Source organism: Mustela nivalis (assembly GCF_964662115.1).
Source record: "Mustela nivalis genome assembly, chromosome: 18".
Taxonomy (NCBI): Eukaryota; Metazoa; Chordata; class Mammalia; order Carnivora; family Mustelidae; genus Mustela; species Mustela nivalis.
The window spans coordinates 53,602,511-53,621,903 of NC_139037.1; the positions used below are offsets into that span (position 1 = coordinate 53,602,511).

General features: G+C 47.4%; 1 protein-coding gene across 3 annotated transcripts; it reads left to right on the forward strand.

Annotated features, from left to right (window-relative positions):
- The first annotated feature begins 47 nt into the window (after positions 1–47).
- On the forward strand, positions 48–17,405 carry SIGLEC6 (sialic acid binding Ig like lectin 6). 3 transcript variants are annotated; one of them, XR_014305368.1, is made up of 12 exons: positions 48–148; positions 4,021–4,223; positions 9,729–9,861; positions 9,946–10,305; positions 10,461–10,739; positions 10,935–10,982; positions 11,273–11,427; positions 11,638–11,721; positions 11,804–12,088; positions 12,880–12,976; positions 13,313–13,391; positions 16,008–17,405. XR_014305368.1 is itself a non-coding variant. In XM_082710004.1 (9 exons), exons 2-9 carry the CDS (start codon positions 9,828–9,830, stop codon positions 16,185–16,187), a joined length of 1,335 nt encoding a protein of 444 aa, XP_082566130.1. In that variant the 5' UTR covers positions 7,151–8,742; positions 9,729–9,827; the 3' UTR covers positions 16,188–17,405. The 3 variants fall into 3 exon arrangements, 1 of the variants encoding a protein (XP_082566130.1); XR_014305369.1 differs by lacking the exons at positions 48–148; positions 4,021–4,223; positions 11,273–11,427 and adding an exon at positions 7,151–8,742 and having other exon boundaries at positions 11,464–11,721; XM_082710004.1 differs by lacking the exons at positions 48–148; positions 4,021–4,223; positions 11,273–11,427; positions 11,804–12,088 and adding an exon at positions 7,151–8,742 and having other exon boundaries at positions 11,464–11,721.
- Positions 17,406–19,393: the final 1,988 nt, after the last annotated feature.

A 19,393-nucleotide genomic window follows, 5' to 3' on the forward strand; every position in this document is an offset into this window, starting at 1 on the left:
GGAATGAGCGGTGCGCATGCTCGGTAAAAACTGTGAAGCGATACACTGCCCATAGTCATCATGGCATCTTATTGGACCCAGGTATTCTATCCCTTCTTCCCTACCAAACTCACCTTGCATGGAAAAGTTAATGGGATCTCAGCGTGTGGTGAGTCTGGCCGACAAACCCCTCTCTATCACCAGACTCCCCCGGAAGTAGCTCCAACCGCAGGCTCTGGGGACTGGGTAGGCTGTGGGCTTGCCTCTCCAGGGTCCTGCTCAGCCTGGCAGGGGTTGCTGTCAATCCTCAGACCAAACACAGGGATTGGCCCTTCACGACTGATAGGAGCCACTCCCCAGTGCTCTGCAGGTGAGAGAAGAAGAGATAAAGCCAGACCCAGTGTTGAAGTAGTTTTGTAAGCTCTGCAGCCGTGTAGTGCAGTAGGTATAATGCGGGAAACAAAGGGAGAAGAAAAGTTAATAAATTTCTTTACTATCTACAGCCCACTTATAAATCCTTGAAACAAGCAGAGTGGCATTCCTCTAGGGATTCAACTGCCTGATGTTAATATTCTGCTAAGGCGAAAAGGCAATCCTAGCTTGACAATGCCCCCGCCCCCCCCCCCACTGTAAGTCTACTTGAACATATAAAAATTCCTTTAGAAATTTCCTTTATCTCTAAACCCCCCAAGATTCGTGTCGGCAATCATCCCCAAGCATATGGCCCACTGATACACATTTAAAGGGTCTCATGACTAAAGTTTATTAGACGGTAATAAATTACCTTTTCCCAACAATAGCTAGCCCCCTCAAGGTCCTGGAAACCTTGCTTCCAAAATACCTGGGAGACATAGGTTATCCCTAACCCCCTTCCAACCTGAAGGTACATAATGGGCCACTCCTCATGACCCCAGTGCAAGTCTTTCTGCCCATGGGTCCTGTCCCTGTGCTTTAATAAATTAAACCACCTTTTTTATTATTTAATAAATAAAACCACCTTTTTGCACCAAAGACGTCTCAAGAATTTGTTGGCCATCGGCTTCCAACCCTAACATCTTTCCTACATCAGATATAACGGTTAAACACAAAGATTCTAGAGCTGGACAACCTAGGTTTAAAGCAAGATGTTCAAGTTTGGGCAAGTTAGTTAACCTCTCTGTACTTCAATTTCCTGTTTCAAAAAGTTGTGAGGATTAAATAATTAAATTATCATAGGCAAAATGTTTAAAACAGGGGTGCCTGGGTGGCTCAGTGGGTTAAAGCCTCTGCCTTCAGCTCAGGTCATGGCCCCAGGGTTCTGGGATCGAGCCCCAAATTGGGCTCCCTGCTCAGTGGGGAGCCTGCTTCCCTCCCTCTCTCTGCCTGACTCTCTGCCTACTTGTGATCTCTGTCAAATAAAACAAAAATCTTTAAAAAAAAAAACAAATAAGATCTTTTTTTTTTTTTTTAATTTGAGAGAGAGGCAGTGAGAGAGAACATGAGCAAGGAGGTGGTCAGAGAGAGAAGCAGACTCCCGTTGGAGCTGGGAGCCCGATGTGGGACTCGATCCCGGGACTCCAGGATCATGACCTGAGCTGAAGGCAGTCGTCCAACCAACTGAGCCACCCAGGCGTCCCCAAATAAGATCTTTTAAAAAAAATTAAAAAATGTTTAAAACAGTGCTGTTACATAATAAGACTGTGCTGTTATGTGAGAAAAATATTCTGGTTTATTTATTCAACAAATATTTATTAGATTCCTGTAGTATGCCCAAGAAAAATTGTTTAAGGTCATTGTGTAACTGAACTAATGTGAGTTCCCTCCTTGTGAAGTCCAGATAGAAGCTGATGTGATTTGAAGTGGGGCTGGAGAACAAAAGGTCAAGAAAAAATTCTTGAAACATTTTTGGTACAAAAAAAGTAGTTTTATTAAAACACAGGACAGGACCCTTGGGCCAAAAAAGCTGCACTGGGATTGTTGAGGAGCAATTGATTATATCCTTTGGAGTTGGGGGAGGTAAAGACAAAAGAAGTTTCCAAAAGGATTTTCAGATGCTAAAGAAGACTTAAAAGATCCTTGAGTTCTGACTGTTGTCAAGCTAAGGGTGTTTTGTTTTGTTTTACCCCTCTAGGAAGGCATTAACCTTAAGACAGTTGGGGGTTCTAGAGGGATGTCATATTCTGCCTACTTCAAGTATTTGTCAATGGGTTGCAAGTTATAAGGAATTTAATTTTATCCACATTTCCTTTTGCCTTTCTTTTCCACGTCAGAAATTACACCAGTGGAGTTATCACACAAAGAAAATTTCTTTGCTGCAAATAAAGAGATCACAGAACATAACTTCCAAAGCTGTGATTCCCCAAACAGGGGTGAATATGATGTGGGAAACAGAGGTAGAAGAAAAATTATTAAATTTTCTTACCTACTGACAAGCCCTTAAAACAGGCAAAGTGACTCTCTTCTAGGGACTCAACTACCCCCACCTTAAGGCTTTGCTAAGGGCAAAGGGCAATCCTAGCCTGACTCACCCCCTACCCCCAACCAGGATCCTGTAAGTCTACTTTAACAATTCCTTTGGAAACTTTATCTCTAAACCTCCAAGATAGTGTTGGCAATTATTCCCAAGCATGTGGCCCATTGATAAACATTTAAAGGGTCTCACAAAAAGGTTTTATTACTGGTAATGAATAACCTTTCCCCCAGACAATAGCTAGCTCCTCAAGGTCCTAAACCTTGCTTCCAAAATTTCTTAGAGACTTATGTCATCCCTAATTCCCACCCCAACTTACAAGTATATAATAGACCCCAGGTCAGCAGCTCTTCCTGCCCAAGGGTCCTGTCCCCGTGCTTTAATAAACCACCATTTTGCACCAAAGATGTCTCAAGAATTCTTTCTTGGTCTTTGGCTCCAGACCTCACCACCGAACCTCACCTACGTTCATCAAATAGGTCCCTTTTATTTAGAGTTAGGATGAATATTTTATCTCTTTTTAAGATTTTATTTATTTAGGGCACCTGGGTGGCTCAGTGGGTTAAAGCTTCTACTTTTGGCTCAGGTCATGGTCTCAGGGTCCTGGGATCGAGCCCCATATTGGGCTCTCTGCTCAGCAGGGAGACTGCTTCTCCCTCTATCTCTCTGCCTGCCTCTCTGCCCACTTGTGATCTCTGTCAAATAATAAATAAAATCTTTTTATTAAAAAAATCTTTTAAAAAAAGATTTTATTTATTTGACAGAGAGAAACACAGCGAGAGAGGGAGCATGGGCAGGGGGAGTGGGGGAGGGAGAAGCAGGCCTCCTGCAGAGCAGGGAGCCTGCTGCAGGGCTCAATGCAGGGCTTGATCCCAGGACTCCATACCAGGACTCTGGGATCATGACCTGAGCTGAAGGCAGATGCCTAACGACTGAGCCACTCAGGCGTCCCAAGAAGGATTATAGTTAACTAAACAGAAATAGATGAGGAAAGTTGTTTATAATCACACCAATAGAAAATAAAGAAATATAACACTATTTCTCTAATCTTGAATTAGAAAAGTGAGAAAAGTCAATCATATCAGGCAGTCTTAATGTGTCATCGGGATATTTAAATGAGTAAGGCACTTTTGGAAAATGTCTTGTTGGCTTCAGATGGAATTGGAAGAATCATCTCCACTTCCCACCTAACGTATCAATGAGAAATGCATTTTTAAAAAAGATATTATTTATTTACTTGACAGAAATCGCAAGTAGGCAGAGAGGCAGGCATAGAGAGAAGGAAGCAGGCTCCCTGCTGAGCAGAGAGCCCGATGCAGGACCCCGAGATCATGACCTGGGCCGAAGGCAGAGGCTTTAACCCACTGAGCCACCCAGGCGCCCTGAGAAATGCATTTTGTTCTAAGTTACAAGAAGGCAGACTTTCAGGAACCTTAATAAATGGGGTTTTATTTTTCTAACATAACACTAAGTTTAGAGATGGGCTGCTAGGGGCTTTGATTCAACTGCTTGGCAGAGCCAACTTTAGCTGGCGGGGTGAGGAAGGAGGAGTGGGAAAGGGATTGGCTCCTTCCCAGTTTTCTCACTCCTAGGCAGGCCCAGTCCTGACTCAGCGGCTTTCCTGGACGAGACTATTCTGCACAGCCCAATTATTCCCGAACTCGGTACCTAATCCTGCTTCAGCACCACGGACAGCGGCACTGCCTAATTTCGGGGTCTTGGCTGGATAGAGCGCTCCCTCTGTGGGCAGACGCGATGGGAGAATCGGGAAGTCCTGGGGATAGATACCAACAGGGTAAGTGCCTCCCAGTTTAGCTCTGCCCTTCCCAGACTCCTTACTACCCCAGGGAGTTAGGGCCTTATGTGCGGTCATACCCTCAGTGTGGGACTGCTCATATACACTTGGTTTCTTGCCTCTCAGGGTTGACTCCACCCCCAATCTCTTCAGAGATCCCTCTCTGTCTGGATAAACCTTTACTCTCTCCTCCACTTCTTACAAGCAGCGCCTCTCTATCAAAAAAGCTGATACCTTCCTCCCCACTTCCCCTTTCTCTCCGGTTTCCCTCTCCCTTTCCCTCTTCCTCTGTCCCTCTCTCCTCCACGCTCTCTCCTTCTTTCTCTTGCTCAGGCTCTTGCTGATACCCAAATGGAACCTTGGAAGATGGAGAACAAGTCTCATGATCCTTTACTGACCCTAGTTATGTGCCAGATCCTAAAAGATTTTTTAAAAATATACTTCAGGGGTGCCTGGGTGGCTCAGTGGGTTAAAGCCTCTGCCTTTGCCTCAGGTCATCATGAACCCAGGGTCCTGGGATCAAGCCCCGCATCTGGCTCTCTGCTCTTCAGGGAGCCTGCTTCCTCCTCTCTCTCTGCCTGCCTCTCGCCTACTTGTGATCTCTGTCTGTCAAATAAATTAAAAAAAAAAAAACCAAAATCTTAAAAAAAATTTAAAAAAATATAAAAAAATATACTTCAGTGTCTGTCAGATAAAGAAAGGACTGGAATATCAGGAGGCTGACTAAGGCATTGTCTTTGGAAGCAAAGGAAGACATTCAAAGTGTTTAAGTGCTGAGGGACCTTCCTATGATTAGGAAGAGTTCTGTGAATTCAGAGATGGAGCACTATCTGTGGGAGATCTAGAGTCTAAGTGAGGAGAGGGAAATTCAGTCATCATTCCATGGAGAAGAGGAATTGTAGCACCTGGAAGACTGTGGAGAAGAAGGGGAGAGATGTTCTGTATGTGCAGAGCTCATAGGAAATGTGAGGCGAGGTAAAGACCTAGTCATGAGTTCCAGCTCACACAAGCTGCATACCCAAGTGTGGGGCTGGAGTCAGAGCTCCAGGCTCAGTCCCAGCCTTTGTCCTTAGGGTCTTTCCCTGCAGACAAATTCAGGAGTTCACTCAGGACTTCCTGAGGTCTCTAGGGTAGATCCAACATAGAGAGGATTTGTTCCCAGGAGGGTCTTGGTCTTCCATTCCTCCATCCTCATGAGTCTCCAAGAAAGCTATCTCAGGAAAACAGACCCTCAAACTCCACATCTCTCTTGAGGGAAGTGGATTGGTCTTCAGAAGTTAAGAGGCAGTGTTCCAGGGTGTGGGAGGAAGGAAGGTCCACACTACCATGGTCCAGGGAGATAAGAGCTCAGCTTTCATTTCCCCTGCAGTGGCCTGAGGGAGAGAGGGGTTTTCCTGTTGAAAGGAGAAGTTAGGGGCAGAAATCATACATTTGATCCAGAAAGCATCCAGAGCTGTCTTACCACCCCTCAGATGCCCCCATCTCCAAGCTGGGAGAGGCTAACCAGACAGTGTTAAGGGAATTGACTCTATTCTCTGCAGCCCAGAGATGCTGCCACTGCTTTGGTGGCTGCAAATGTGAGGGCAACAGAGGTCTGAGGAAGGGGTCTGGGTGGGTCTGTAGTCAGACGTTCTGTTTGTTATCATGGTCCCTGGAGGTTGGTGCAGGTATCATCTGCATCCTACAGTTAGTGTCAGTGAAGGAGGGTCTGTGCATCTAATCCCATTCTGGACTGACTTTGACCTATCAATGCCCACTTTTAGATCTTGGAATCAGGTGAGAGACATCATAATTCTTCTCTGGCCACGGATCCTAACAAAACCAAAGACAGAGGACCTCCCCTGGGACCCAAGGGCCCCCAGTTGCTCTCTGAGCATCAGATTTACCAAAATTCAGAGAAGTGGAAATACTTCAGGTTAGAGAAATGTAGGGACACCTGGCTGTTCCCAGACAGTGGAGCATGCAACTCTTGATCTCAACATTGTGGGTTCAAGTCCCACAATGGGTATAGAGATTACTTAAAAATAAAATCTTTTTTTAAAAGTAGAGAAATATGGCTTCCAATATATGACACTATCTCTGAATGTGATAAATAGCCAAGGGTCCCCAGGGAAGGACCCCAGAAACAGGAACACATCTCCTTATCTAGAGGGTGGGAGAGATGTACAGAGCACTGAGGCTAATAGGAGAGGCCATTGCAGAGGTTGTGCCCAAGATCACACTCTAGGATCTGAGTCTTTTCCTCCAGAGGAAAAGCTGACTTCCCCAGTTTGTACCATATACACTAAATCTATACCCTTATAGCTTGTAGGGCAGAGTCATTTCAGAATCTAAAGAGCATTTTTCCAGGAACTTCTGTAAGAAGTTTCTCACCTCCCTGGGCCCCAAGACCCCCCATCCCTTAGTACTCATACATATCTTAAGATCCCAAGGTCATGACACCAGCACTACATATCAGGTGACCTGCTTAGGAGGTGGTAGTTCTGTGGACAGTACCATCTGAGAAGGCCCTTGGTTAAAACCTGTATGTGATTTTCCAGGCCAGTCACAGGCACAGATGAAGGCCTTCCTTGGAGGACAGGCCTCAAGGGGCAAAGCTGCCCTCCCTGCTCCAGACTTGCTGACAGCTAGGGCATCAAAAGGTCTGAAGAGAGTTGCTCCTGTCAAGGACTCAGACCTTTCTGGCTGGTTATTCTCCTCACATATTTGCATCTACAGGCCAGAGGTCTTCATTCTGACCCCTCTTTACCTGGGGCCTCAGGCAGAGGTCTTCAGGCTCCTCCACTGAGGCCTCCTTATGGGGGAAAGAAGAGAAAAACTTGAAGACACTTCCCCCACTCTGACTCAGAACTCAGTATTTTCCACTCCTACCTCCCCATCCCCCCCCTCAAAATGATTTTCCCTCCACTGACCCTCATCCTGCTCCTTGGATTTAAATTCCCACTTTTCTTTATTGTATTCAGAGTTGAGCCGTCTCTCTCCTGCTGCCAAACCCCATTATGGTGGTTTCTGCATTTATTGCAATGGCCCTGAATATAGTCTTTACCCTTCCTAAAGGAGTATCATGAATAATTTTTCCCTTGACAGTTAGAATCACATATTTTTTTTTAAAGATTTTATTTATTTGACAGAGAGAGAGAGAGAGAGAGAGAGTGGGAGAGCACAAGCAGGTGGAATGGTGGGTAGAGGGGGAGGGAGAAGCAGTCTCCCTACTGAGCAGGGAGCCTGATGCGGAACTTGATCCCAGGATCCTGGGATCATGACCTGAGCCGAAGGCAGATACTTAACCAACTGAGCCTCCCAAGAGCCCCTAGAATCATATATATTTTTTCCTTTAGCACCCAATCATCTTTCTGTTGGGGAAAGTGGGACAGGGAGGAGGCAGTGCTTTCTCCCATTTAGACTCCGGCAGAATATACCATAGTATGTGATTAAAGGCTTCATTGTTACTCTCATTTTGACTCATTGCTGCTTGAGCTGTCTTCTTAGACCCCTTCCTTAGTTAAACTCCTGACACCACCTGGGTCAACGTCTCTTACAGTTGTTGGTCAGGACACCTGGGTCCCTGAGGACCTGTGTGACTTGAGGCCTGACTAAAAGCCTGGCATGAGGAAGGAGAAGAAAGCATGACAGTCTCACTTCACCAGCCTTCTGTAGACCCAAAGGGTTAGCCGCCACCTCCAAGTTGAAATAGAAAATATTGTCATTGTCTGGTCCGAATAGTCTAGGAATCTTGGTATTGGGCCCTGTCCAAGGAAATGGCACAAGTAGGAAAAACACTCTGTTCTGGGGAAGTGGTGGAAGTGGGGTTTCTGCTGCTCAGGGCAGAAGTCAGAGGTCAAACGGGAGAAGGCTGATGATGTCCTGTTGAATGCCCTCTTCATGGTCTGGCTGCTGCTCCTTCCTGGAAAAACTCTCACCAGGGTCACCAAGGACCATCTTCTCCTGCTACTTTCCTGGCCAGGCCACCTCAGTCCCTCACTCCTATTTCCACAGTTAAGCTTGTGTGTGTGTATGTGTGTTCCCACGGTTCTGCCCAGGGACCCCAGCTCCCCACACTGGGTATACCTGCCCCTGAGGTGAACTTTGCTACCTTTTTTACTTCCTCTTCCCAGCCTAGCCCTGCACATTCGCTACTCTTGGCCATGGCACCTCCAGCCCCCATCACTAGAGTCAGGGCTCTGGGAGTCCCTCTAATAGTCCCTCCCCCACCCACTGCACCTCTCTTTCAGTTTCACTTCCTGAAAGTGTCTTAAATCATTCTTTTTTCCATCACCAAGGCTGCTGTCTCCACGTGGGCTTGGTTCTCCCCTTCCCCAAAGTCACAACAGTTTCCTCTCTGGCCTTTTGGCCTCCAGCCTCTCTCTTCCAGTTCTTCCCTACAACTGGCCTTAGAAGGATCATGTTGATAATGATATGACCCTGCCTCTTTCCTGCTAAAGAACCTTCCATGGCTCCCCATTGCCTTCAGATGAAGTCCAAATTTGTCATCTTCCCCCACTGCTTGAGTTAGTTGAAGGTCAGGACTGATGCAAATCTGTCTTTTTTTTTTTTTTTAATGTTATTTTGTGAATGAATGGATGGATGGATGGATGGATGGATGGATGTGAAGTGAAGTGTGTGTGTTGTGTGTGAAGTGAAGATGTGTGTTGCTTCTCTTGCTTCATCTGGACTCTTTTAAGCCTCTGAAGCTATCTATGTAGGCTATCCTGACACCCGTCCCTAGCAGGCCACATCCATGACAGTCCCGAGGCTGTGACTCTCCTCTGGAGGGCTGGCTGGCTGGGACTCTAACAGCATTCCAACAGGTCTGAAGGGTTAATTTGCTTCAAGCTTATGCTCTCCTTGCATGCTGACTTACATCTCTTGATCTGCAGCAGAACTAACTTTCTTTCTTTGAGACTGGCAGACCACTAGCCTTGAGGCGTGAAGGATCAGACTTTCCCAAGAGAGAAGGCATGACCACCTCTGAACAGAGCTTCTGTGGATGTCAGCCAGTCTGTTCAGGATCATGTCCTCACATGACTAACCTGCTTCTTCTGCACACAGCTCCCTTTCCTTTTCCTATGCCTTCTTTGAGACATCAGTCTGCCATCTTCCCAGGTTGCCAACTTCTTGAATAAAGCACCATCTTTTGTCTCTCAAGTATGGATTCTTTTTCCTTTTCCTTTAATTCTAGTATAGTAAACATCCAGTGTTATATTAGTTCTAGGTGTGTGTGAATATTATTTTCAAGTGGCCAAGAGCCAAACCCAAGTTCAGAACCACTTCTCTGTCCAGGAACAGGTGTTCAGTTGGACATCTGGGCAGGAGCTTAAGAGGCAGGACTTGGAGGCTCTCGTCCCTCCTCACTGCCTTACTTAAGAAAGACCTTTGCAGCATCAAGTCTCAGCACCCACCTGTCACAAACAGAAAGGGAACCAGACTATTTCAAAGGTTATTCACAGTTGACTGTGGGTCTGAAGTTCTCTATTCTAGGTTTGTGACATTTTGTTTCTACCACAGGCTTCCGGTTGAAGCTTCCTCTGCCCTCCCATATCCTGTGGCTTCTTTTCTCTATCAGAGGAACCGCAGAGGGCAGGCTGTCCCAGGCATCAGGAAGGGATGCCACTGTGGCTGCTGCTCATGCTCTGGATAGGTGAGTGGCCTGAGGAGAGAGGGGGCCCCACTCGGGGGAGGCATTGGAGCTCTGGGATGAATTTTCCCCTCTTTCTCTCTCCAGGGTCTGTGGCTCAGGTTCTGAGCTACAAGCTGAAACTCCAGAAGTCTATGACAGTGCAGGAGGGCCTATGTGTCCACGTGCCATGCGAATTTTACTATCCTTGGCCTTCCTTTATGAGCCCCTACATGTCTTGGTTCCAGAAAGGGGCAGATGTAAACCAAGATCCTCCAGTGGCCACCAACAAACCAAACCAGAAGCTGCATGAGAGAACCCAGGGCCGGTTCTTCATCCGTGGGGACCTCCAGACTGGGAACTGCTCCCTGGACATCACAGAAGTCCACAAGGGGGACAGTGGGACTTATTTCTTTCAATTGGGCACATATTCATATCTAGATACTATGTTCTCTCTGAATGTGACAGGTATGGTAAGGGCCCGGGGGAAGGCCCCAGAGATAGAAAAATGAACATTCTTTTCCTCTTGGGGGACGGTGAGGGGTGGAGACAGCCACAGCCCGGCACTGGGACAGGATAACAAAATAACCAGAGGCCCCTATCTATCCTCTCTGTCCTCACAGCCCTGACCCACACACCTCATATCATCATCCCGGGGACCCTGGAGTCTGGACACCCCAGAAACCTGACCTGCTCTGTGCCCTGGGCCTGTGAGCAGGGCACATCCCCCATCTTCTCCTGGACGTCAGCTGCCCTCACTTCCCTTGGCACCAGGACTCACTTCTCCTCAGTACTCACCCTCACCCCACGGCCCCAGGACCATGGCACCAACCTCACCTGCCAAGTGTACTTCCCTGCAGTTGGTGTGATGGTGGAAAGGACTGTCCAGCTCAATGTCACCTGTGAGTGTGGGACCAGGATGCCCACGTCCCTGAGATGCGAGACCAGGGCAGAGCTGGGCTAGGGCTTGACAATGGGGTCTTGGTAGCTAAGCAGGAAGAGAACCATTTACCTGCTTCTGTGGCTCCTGTGGGGAAGGCCCAGTACCCACTCATCTCTTACCGCAAGTGCTGAGGCTGCCTCATCCTTCTGTCCAGATGCTCCACAGAACACAGCCATCAGGATCTTCCAAGGAAGCAGAATAGGTAGGAAAGAACCTCTTTTCTCCAGGGCTGGGGTGGAAACTGGGTCCCTACCAGGACAGTCCTCGTTGGGTCTCAGAGATCCTGCTGGCCAGGAATTGCATGAGACACGTACAAGAAGCCAGTCACCAAGTTCAGGCATGGGGAGAGTGGTGGGGAGAAGCCCCCACCAACGTTGACTCCCTGAAGTTAATGTTCGCTCACCTACAACTTTCTTTGGGCAAATCCTCCTCCTGCTTTCAGGCTCCTCTTTGACCCTTTCCCTACCTTTGTTCAACATGTTCCTGTTCCAGGTCCTCAGATTTCCATCTGCTGGACAGTTGGAGCAGCTCCAGGGAAATCGTCCGAGCCTCCTTTGCAGGCCTTCGGCGTGGACTCTGCTAGTTCCCTCCTCAGAGCAAGTGTGGACATTGTAAGAGGAGAGAAACACCAGCTTCACACAACTCAGGTCTCTCTCTCTCTCTCTCTATTTCTCTCCTCAAAGCCTTGGGGACTCTGCAAAACACCTCATCAGTTCTCATCTCAGAGGGCCAGGCTCTGCAGCTGCTCTGTGTTACTGACAGCAACCCCCCTGCTGAGCTGAGCTGGTTCCGGGGGTCCCCCACTTGGAAAGCCGCCCCAATCTGCAGGAGTCCAATCCTGGGCCTGTCTCAAGTAGGGGCTGTGGAGGAAGGAGACTTCATCTGCCAAGCTCAGAACCCACTGGGCTCCCAGCACATCTCCCTGCATCTCTCTGTGGTCTGTGAGTGTGGGGACCCCTGGGAGCAGGCTGCCCGAGCCCTGAGGAGCAGCGGCTCCGCTGACCCTTCCCCTTCCTCCTGCAGACCCCCTGCAGCTGTTCAGCCCCTCCTGCTCCTGGGAGGGCGAGGGGCTGCGCTGTAACTGCTCCTCCCGAGCCCAGTGGGCACCCACCCTGCGCTGGCGGCTGGGGGAGGAGCTGATGGAGGGGAACCACAGCAACGCCTCCTGAACTGTCACCTCCAGCTCTGTGGGGCCCTGGGCCAACAGCTCCCTGAGCCTCAGTGGGCCGCTGAGCTCCGGCCTCAGACTCAGCTGCGAGACCCAGAATGCACATGGGAAACAGAGCGCCGCTGTCCTGCTGCTCCCAGGTCTGGGGTCTGCTCCCAGGTCTGGGGAGTGATGCCTGGAGGAAGAAGAACTTGGCACTTGTATTAATTTTCTAGGGATGTTGTAACAAAGTACCTTAAACTGGACAGCTTAAACAATGGACATTTACTGTCTTCCAGTTTTGGAGGCTAGAAGCCTAGGATCAAAGTGTCTGCAGATCAGTTTTTTCTGAGGCCGTGAGAACCTGTTCCAGCCTCTCCCCTAGCTTCTGGTGTTTTCTAGCAATCTAGTGTTCCTTGGCTTGTGGAAGCATCACCCCAACCTCTACCTCCATGCTTACATGTCATCCCCCTGTGTGTGTGTGTGTGTGTGTGTGTGTGTGTGTGTGTGTGTGTGTGTAAACAGCCCCATTTCATGAGGACACCAGCCATATTGGGTTACGGTCTACCCTAGCAGTCCCATTTTAATACTCGGTTACCTTTGTAAAGACCCTGTTTCCAAATAAGATCCCATGTTGAGATTCTGGGTGGAAGGGTATACCAGAAGGTTAGGACTTCAGCATATGACTTTGGTGGAGGACACAATTCAACCCATAACAGCCCCGGAGAGATGGGGCTGGTGGGAGAGAGCTACCAAGACCCCAAATGGAGCAGCTGGAGGTTTAAGATCCTCAGTCCTGAGGCCTGGGGAAGGGGCTGCTTCAGGGTCCCCTGGGCAGTGGAATGTCACATGACTGAGTCCTAGATGGAGAGTGGCTATACTAACAGAGGGTGGGGAGAGAAGGAAGTTGTCAGTATTGGAGCTGGAGCTTACACACAACTCAAATTTTCAGCAGATAAACCGGAACCCAGGACCAGTGGGGTCATAGGAGCAGTTGCGGGAGCTGGCACCATGGCCCTGCTTTCCCTCTGCCTTTGCCTCATCTTCAGGTGAGAGTGGGTCCAGGGATAGAGGGAGAAGCCTGGAGAGGGAAGGGGATAAGTTCATGGAATCTCAGAGAGCCTGAGCTAGAGGAACCTGGACTGGTTGGAAATCCAGCTCTCAGGGAAGGAGGCTGAGTGGTAGTGTGAATCAACCCATACCCAACTGGGCCAAGCCTGGGTCTCTTCCAGCCCCTGGTCCAGCTCTTGGGTTAGGGCGAGCACCTGGGGACTGGACCCACCTCCACCTACCTCATTCTATGCCCTTCATGGGGCTGCAGGGGATGGTCTGCCTACTGCATGCTCCAAATAACCAAGCTGAAAGACCCAGGGCTGTTCCCTTAGAGTGAAGACCGGCAGGAAGAAAGCAGTCCAGCCAGTGCAAAGCACGGATATGAGTCCAGCTGACAGCTCAGGCTCTGGGGTGAGTGACAGGCTGTGAGCTCCTATCCAGCAAATGGCTTTTGGAAGGAGCCCTCAGTAAGGGCGCCTGAGCATTTCCTGATTTACATCTACTACTCCCTGGAGTTCCACCTGTGGTTATTTTAAATTCCTGATTCAACTGCTCTAATACTTCTGCTTCTGATGGACTAAGTATATAGCCCGGTTGCTTGTAGGGATATTTATGGCTCCAATGTCAGAGTATCACATTCCCCTGGAATATTCGCTTTTTCTTGTGGGGTTGATGACCCAGAAGTACAATGACCCAAACTTAGTCTGTGCCAGACCCACTGGGTGCTAGGGAAGCAGTGGACTTGGGCCCTAGGGTAGAGAGACTGGGGAAACCCAAACTCACAACTCATCACTCCCACTTTTCATTTTTCAAATCTACCCCCGTGTGTGTGTTTGATATCAACTTCATTGAGGTATACATTACACATAATAATGCACCTATCTTAAGTATGCTGTGAAATGAATTCTAACAAAGGGGTTCGCCCGTGCCCACGTCCCCAGTCAAGATGTGGAACATTTCCATCAGGTCCCCAAATACCTTTGTTCCCTTGCCCAGTCAGCTTGACCTTTCTGGCAATCACTGATTTCTATCACTATGGATTAGTTTTGCCCCGTCTGGAACTTCATATCAATGAAATCATGGAATATTTACTCCCTTTGTCTGGATGTAAAAATCCTAAACATGTATGCCTCCTATAATAATAATAATAAATTATATTAGATTACATATTATAATTAATAATATTAATTAATATTATACTATATTATATATAATATTCTATAATATTATATACATTATATAATATATAATTATATATAAATATAATAAATAATATAAATACAATAATACAAATAATATAATAATAATATATTATATTAATCAAAATGAACATATGAAAACTGACAGAACAGCAAGGAGAACAGATTGGCAATTATAGCTGATGATTTCAAAACTCTTCTTTCAGTAACTGGCAGAACAAGTACACACAAAATCATTTTTAAAGTTTAATTACCATAATTCCCTGTCTTGTTTCTCCTTGGTTGACCTTGGGGAATGGGACCCTTAGTGTGTGTTAAATCCCCATCTTGTTGGGAATCAGGAAATACAGCTTCCATTTCTTTACTTTCAAATTCTCGGTATTTTTTTCTTTTAAGGGAATGTCTTTTGCAGTTCGTACAGTATAGTGGCCAAAGGCATGTACTCTGGAGCTAGACTCCTGCATTCAAATCCCATCTTTCCCCATAGACAAGCTGGATGACCTTGGGCAAATGACACACCCTCTCTGACCGCTCTTTATGTTGGTGACATGGGAATATTATGAGTTCATCGAGTATCCTAGAGTAGTGACAAGAAGTGTCTAACACAGTGCCTAGCATGGACTAAGCCCAGTACTCATGCTCCAATCAGAATCATTCCCTATCCTAAGCAGAGGAGTCCCAAGGGCGGTTTGTGGCTGTTGCTATTGTTTTATCCCCTCTTGTATTCCCAGAGCCCCAAGAAATACCTGCTTCCTTTTAATCTGAGAACTCTTTCTCTTTGTTTTGCTGAGCCACTGTGTGAGGGCCTCTGTTTCTTGCTGCCACAGCCCGAGGGTGCTATGGATCCTAAGCAGAGGTGGGCTGCCATCTTGATGGCCAGGTCTGACCTCTGCTGGGTCTTCTTGCCCCTGACTGGGAACTGGATACGCCAATCCTGCCTGTTTTAGATTTCAAAATATCTCCTATCACAAATGTAGAACTTTGAACGTATTTGTTTTCTTTTTTTTTTTTAAGATTTTATTTATTTATTTGACAGAGAGAGATCACAAGTAGGCAGAGAGGCAGGCAGAGAGAGAGGAGGAAGCAGGCTCCCTGCTGAGCAGAGAGTCCGTCCGATGTGGGGCTCGATCCCAGGACCCTGAGATCATGACCTGAGCCGAAGGCAGTGGCTTAACCCACTGAGCCACCCAGGCGCCCCTGAATGTATTTGTTTTCTATTTGTTTAGTGACTGCCTTTCCTAGAATCATAAGCCATCTGATCTCAGGAACTGTACTTGTGTTGTTGTGTTGTTCGTCACTCCACACAACAGCTCGTACACTGTCCAGACAAAGGATGGTACTATAGTTAGAACTGATTTTGAGTTGGCTCAATGGTGCATTTAAACAGACGTGTGTCTTTTTTTTTTTTTTTTTTAAAGTATGTTCCACACCCAGCATGGAGCCCAACCTGGGGCTTAAACTCACTACCCTGAGATCAAGACTTGAGCTGATATCAACAATCAGAGACTTAACTGACTGAACCTTCCAAGCACCCCTAAATAGATGTATGTCCTTAGGGCAATGTGTATCATTTCTCTTAGCCTTAGTTTTATTATTTGTGTGATGAATACATAAATAATACCCTCTCTCAGACTTTTTTTTTTTAAAGAATGTAACATAATTGATATAAACACTAATTAAGGGCTGGCCAATCTTAATTATTAAACATTTAAAAATAAATGAATGGGTAAGTGATAAAAGTCCCACCAGGGCCAATTCCCTTCTGGCCCTTGGCTGCTTTACCTCAGACCCTACTAACCAGCTCTGAGTATCTCTTGCTTCCACTCAGGCATATCAGTACCAGTCATCGACGGACATCCCTGCAGCTCCCCCACCTCCTGCCGAGGCCAGACCCATTTCAGAAGAGGAACAGGAGCTCCACTATGCTCTCCTCAGATTTCCCAAGCCGAAGTATCAGGAACAGAAAGACATCCACACCGAGTACTCAGAGATCAAGACACACAAGTGAGGAACTGTTTTTCTCATAGTTCTGGAGGCTGGAAGCTGAGATCGACGTGTCAGCAGAGGCATCTCTCCTTGGCTTATAGTTGGCCGTCTTCTTTCTCTGTCCTCACCTGGTCTTCCCTCTGTGTGAGTCTGTGTCCCAAGTTTCTTCTGAGGATACCAGATGTACTGGATTAAGGCCCACCGTAGTGACCTCATTTTAACTGGAATTTCTTCTTTCAAGACCCCATCTCCTACAGTCTCAGTACTATAGTACTGGGATTTAGGACTTCAATATATTAGTCTTATAATTTTTCAGCCCATCACACTCAGCCTTGACTATTTTAAAATTAATGGGCTTCTTGGCAATAGTTTGAATCTCCTAGTACGTGTGGAAGACCCTAGGACTTGTGTCCAAAAGACTGATTCCAATCCGTCTACGCCATGGACACACTTTATGACTCACTTTACTGTTCTACAAAGCAGCGAAGTCATCCTCATCTAGCAAGATGATCACGAAAGATCGATGAGTCATTAAGTCCTGACACAAAGCTTTTTGTGAACTCTGCACACATGCGTGTGTCAGGACTTCTCTTAGATGCTTTAATAGAAAGTTTCTGCTAACGATTTCTCTGAAAGCCTGGAGGGGCCAGTCCCAGAGGTCACAGAACTTTCCCACCAGAATCAAACACAAGAAGGATGGCTGCCCTTACCACTTCTGTTAAACAGTATTTCATAGATCCTTTCCACTGCAATAAATGCAAGAAATAGAAAAAAGAGTTACCCAGATCAGGGGGCACCTGGGTGGCTTAGTGCATTGGGCCTCTGCCTTCGGCTTGGGTCATGATCTTAGGATCCTGGGATCAAGCCCCAGATGGGGCTCTCTGCTCAGCGGGGAGCCTGTTTCCCCTCTCTCTCTGCCTGCCTCTCTGCCTACTCGTGATCTCTCTCTCTCTCTGTGTCAAAAAAAAAAAAAAAAAAAAAGAATTATCTAGATCATAAAGCAAGAAGCAAAAGAGTTTTGGGACACCTGTGTGACTCCATCGGTTAAGCTTCTGCCTTTGGCTCAGGTCATGATCTCAGGGTCCTGGGATTGAGCCCCAAGTCAGGCTCCGCCCTCAGCGGGATATCTGCTTCTCCCTCCACCTGCCACTACCCCTGCTTGTCCTCTCTCTCTAGCTCTCTCTCTCTCAAATGAATACAAAATCAAAATATAATAATAAAAGATGATTTAAAAACAAAAGAATGGATGAGTCAATGTCGTGTAGACACACAATGGAATGTTGTGCAGCCACAACAGGGATGACCCTTGAAAACAATATGCCAAAGGAAAAAGCCAGACACTAAAGGACAATTGTTGTTTGATTCTGCTTCTCTAAGCTACTCAAAACAGGCAAACTCATGGAAACAGAAAGTAGAATGGGGGTTGCAAGGAGCTCAGGGATGGAGGTGGGGAGGGGTTGTTGGGTAACTGTGTGGACTTTCTGTTGGGGATGATGAAAAAGTTTTGGAAAGAGGCAGCGGTGATCGTTACACCACACTGTGAGTGTACTCGCTGTCCCCGAATTGCACCCTCTATAGTATCAAAAATTTGCAAGTTTTATTTTTACGAATATTTTATCACAAGAAACTCAAGGGGACAGCAAGCACTTCTGTGGTCAAAGTGCTGTCGTTATGGAAACAAGAATACAAAAAGGTAAAAAATAAAATGAGAGCCTGTCACGGATTGATACAGACCTGGAGGAAAAGCTCTCCGGTGCCTTGGGCTAGGTTTCGGGAGCGGAGAGGCTGGGGAGGTGAGAGTGGAGCAAAGGCTCCAAGGGAGGGAAGAAGCAGACTCTTTGCTTGCCTAAGAGGAAGGTATTCCAGGAAGATGGGAAGAGGGGAACTGTGAGTATGGCAGCTCTGAGGCCGAAAGCACAGGAGTACAAAGGTCAGGGAGCCCGGGAGATGGCACAAACCCCCAAGGAAGGCCGCTGCAGCCCACTGCAAGATTGTGGGAGCCTTTGCAGAGAGAAGATGCATGCTGAGGCCCTCATTTTAGCAGGATCCCCATGACTACTCTGTTCAGAATCAGACAGACTGGGGCCAGGATAACAAAAAAGAGAGGCACGACATTGGGGGTACGGGGCGGGGGTGGGTCCTAGCGTTGGTCCAGGGGGGTCCAAGAGGTGGTGGTGCACTGTAGGTGGGGAAGGATATATTCTGGATATATTCCAAAGGTCAGGCCAACAGCATGCTCTAATGGATGTGGGGGATGGGAGGAAGAGAGGAGCAAGGACGATGCCCAGGGTCTCCCCCTGAGCAGCTGGAAGGACAGAGTCCTGTTCCAGGCAGGACTCGAGAGAGCCAGGTTTTGAAAGGTTCATTTGGAGAAACCCCTTGACCTCCAATGGGGATGTCCGTGAGAGAGCAGGAGTACAAATGTCCAGAATCAGAAGAGGGGTCCAGAGTGGAGACGTTAAAATGCATAGCTAATGTGACGTGATAATAGATAAAGTTATAAAGGAGTATGACCTTTCCTCAAGAAATGAGTAATAGAATCACCATATGACCCAGCAATGCCACGTCCAGGTGCATATCCAAAAGAACTGAGAGCAGGGGCCGGAGAGATATTTGCACACCCATGTTCATAGCAGCGTTAGGCACCAGAGCCAAAAGGTAAAAGCAACCCAAGGATCCCTCAACAGCTGAGCAGATAAAAAATGTGGCCTAACCTACTGTGGAATTTTTTTTTTGAAAGATTTTTAAAAATTTCACTATTTGGCAGAGAGAGAAAGAGCACAAGCAGGGGGAGGAGCAGAGGGAGACAGAGAAGCAGATGCCCCCTGAGCAGGGAGCCCAATGCGGGGCTCGATCCCAGGACCCTGGGCTCATGACCTGAGAGGAAGGCAGGGGCTTAACCGACTGAGCCACCCAGGCGCCCCTATCATGGAAAATTATTCAGCCTTTAAAAGGACAGAAATTCTGTCATATGCTGCCACATGGATGAACCTTGAGGATTTTACGGTAAGTTAAATAAATGGATCACAAAGAAGATGGGTGCTGGATAACTCCACTTATGTGAGTTCTCAAAAGGAGTCAAATTCCTGGAGACAGAAAGTGCAATGGTGGTTTCAGGGGCCAGGAGGAGGGGAAATGGGAAGTTGTTCTTTAATAGGTAGAGTTTGGGGCGCTCTAAGCCCTGCAGGGCAGCATCGTGTGTCTGGGGAGGAAGTGGCTCCCTGGGTG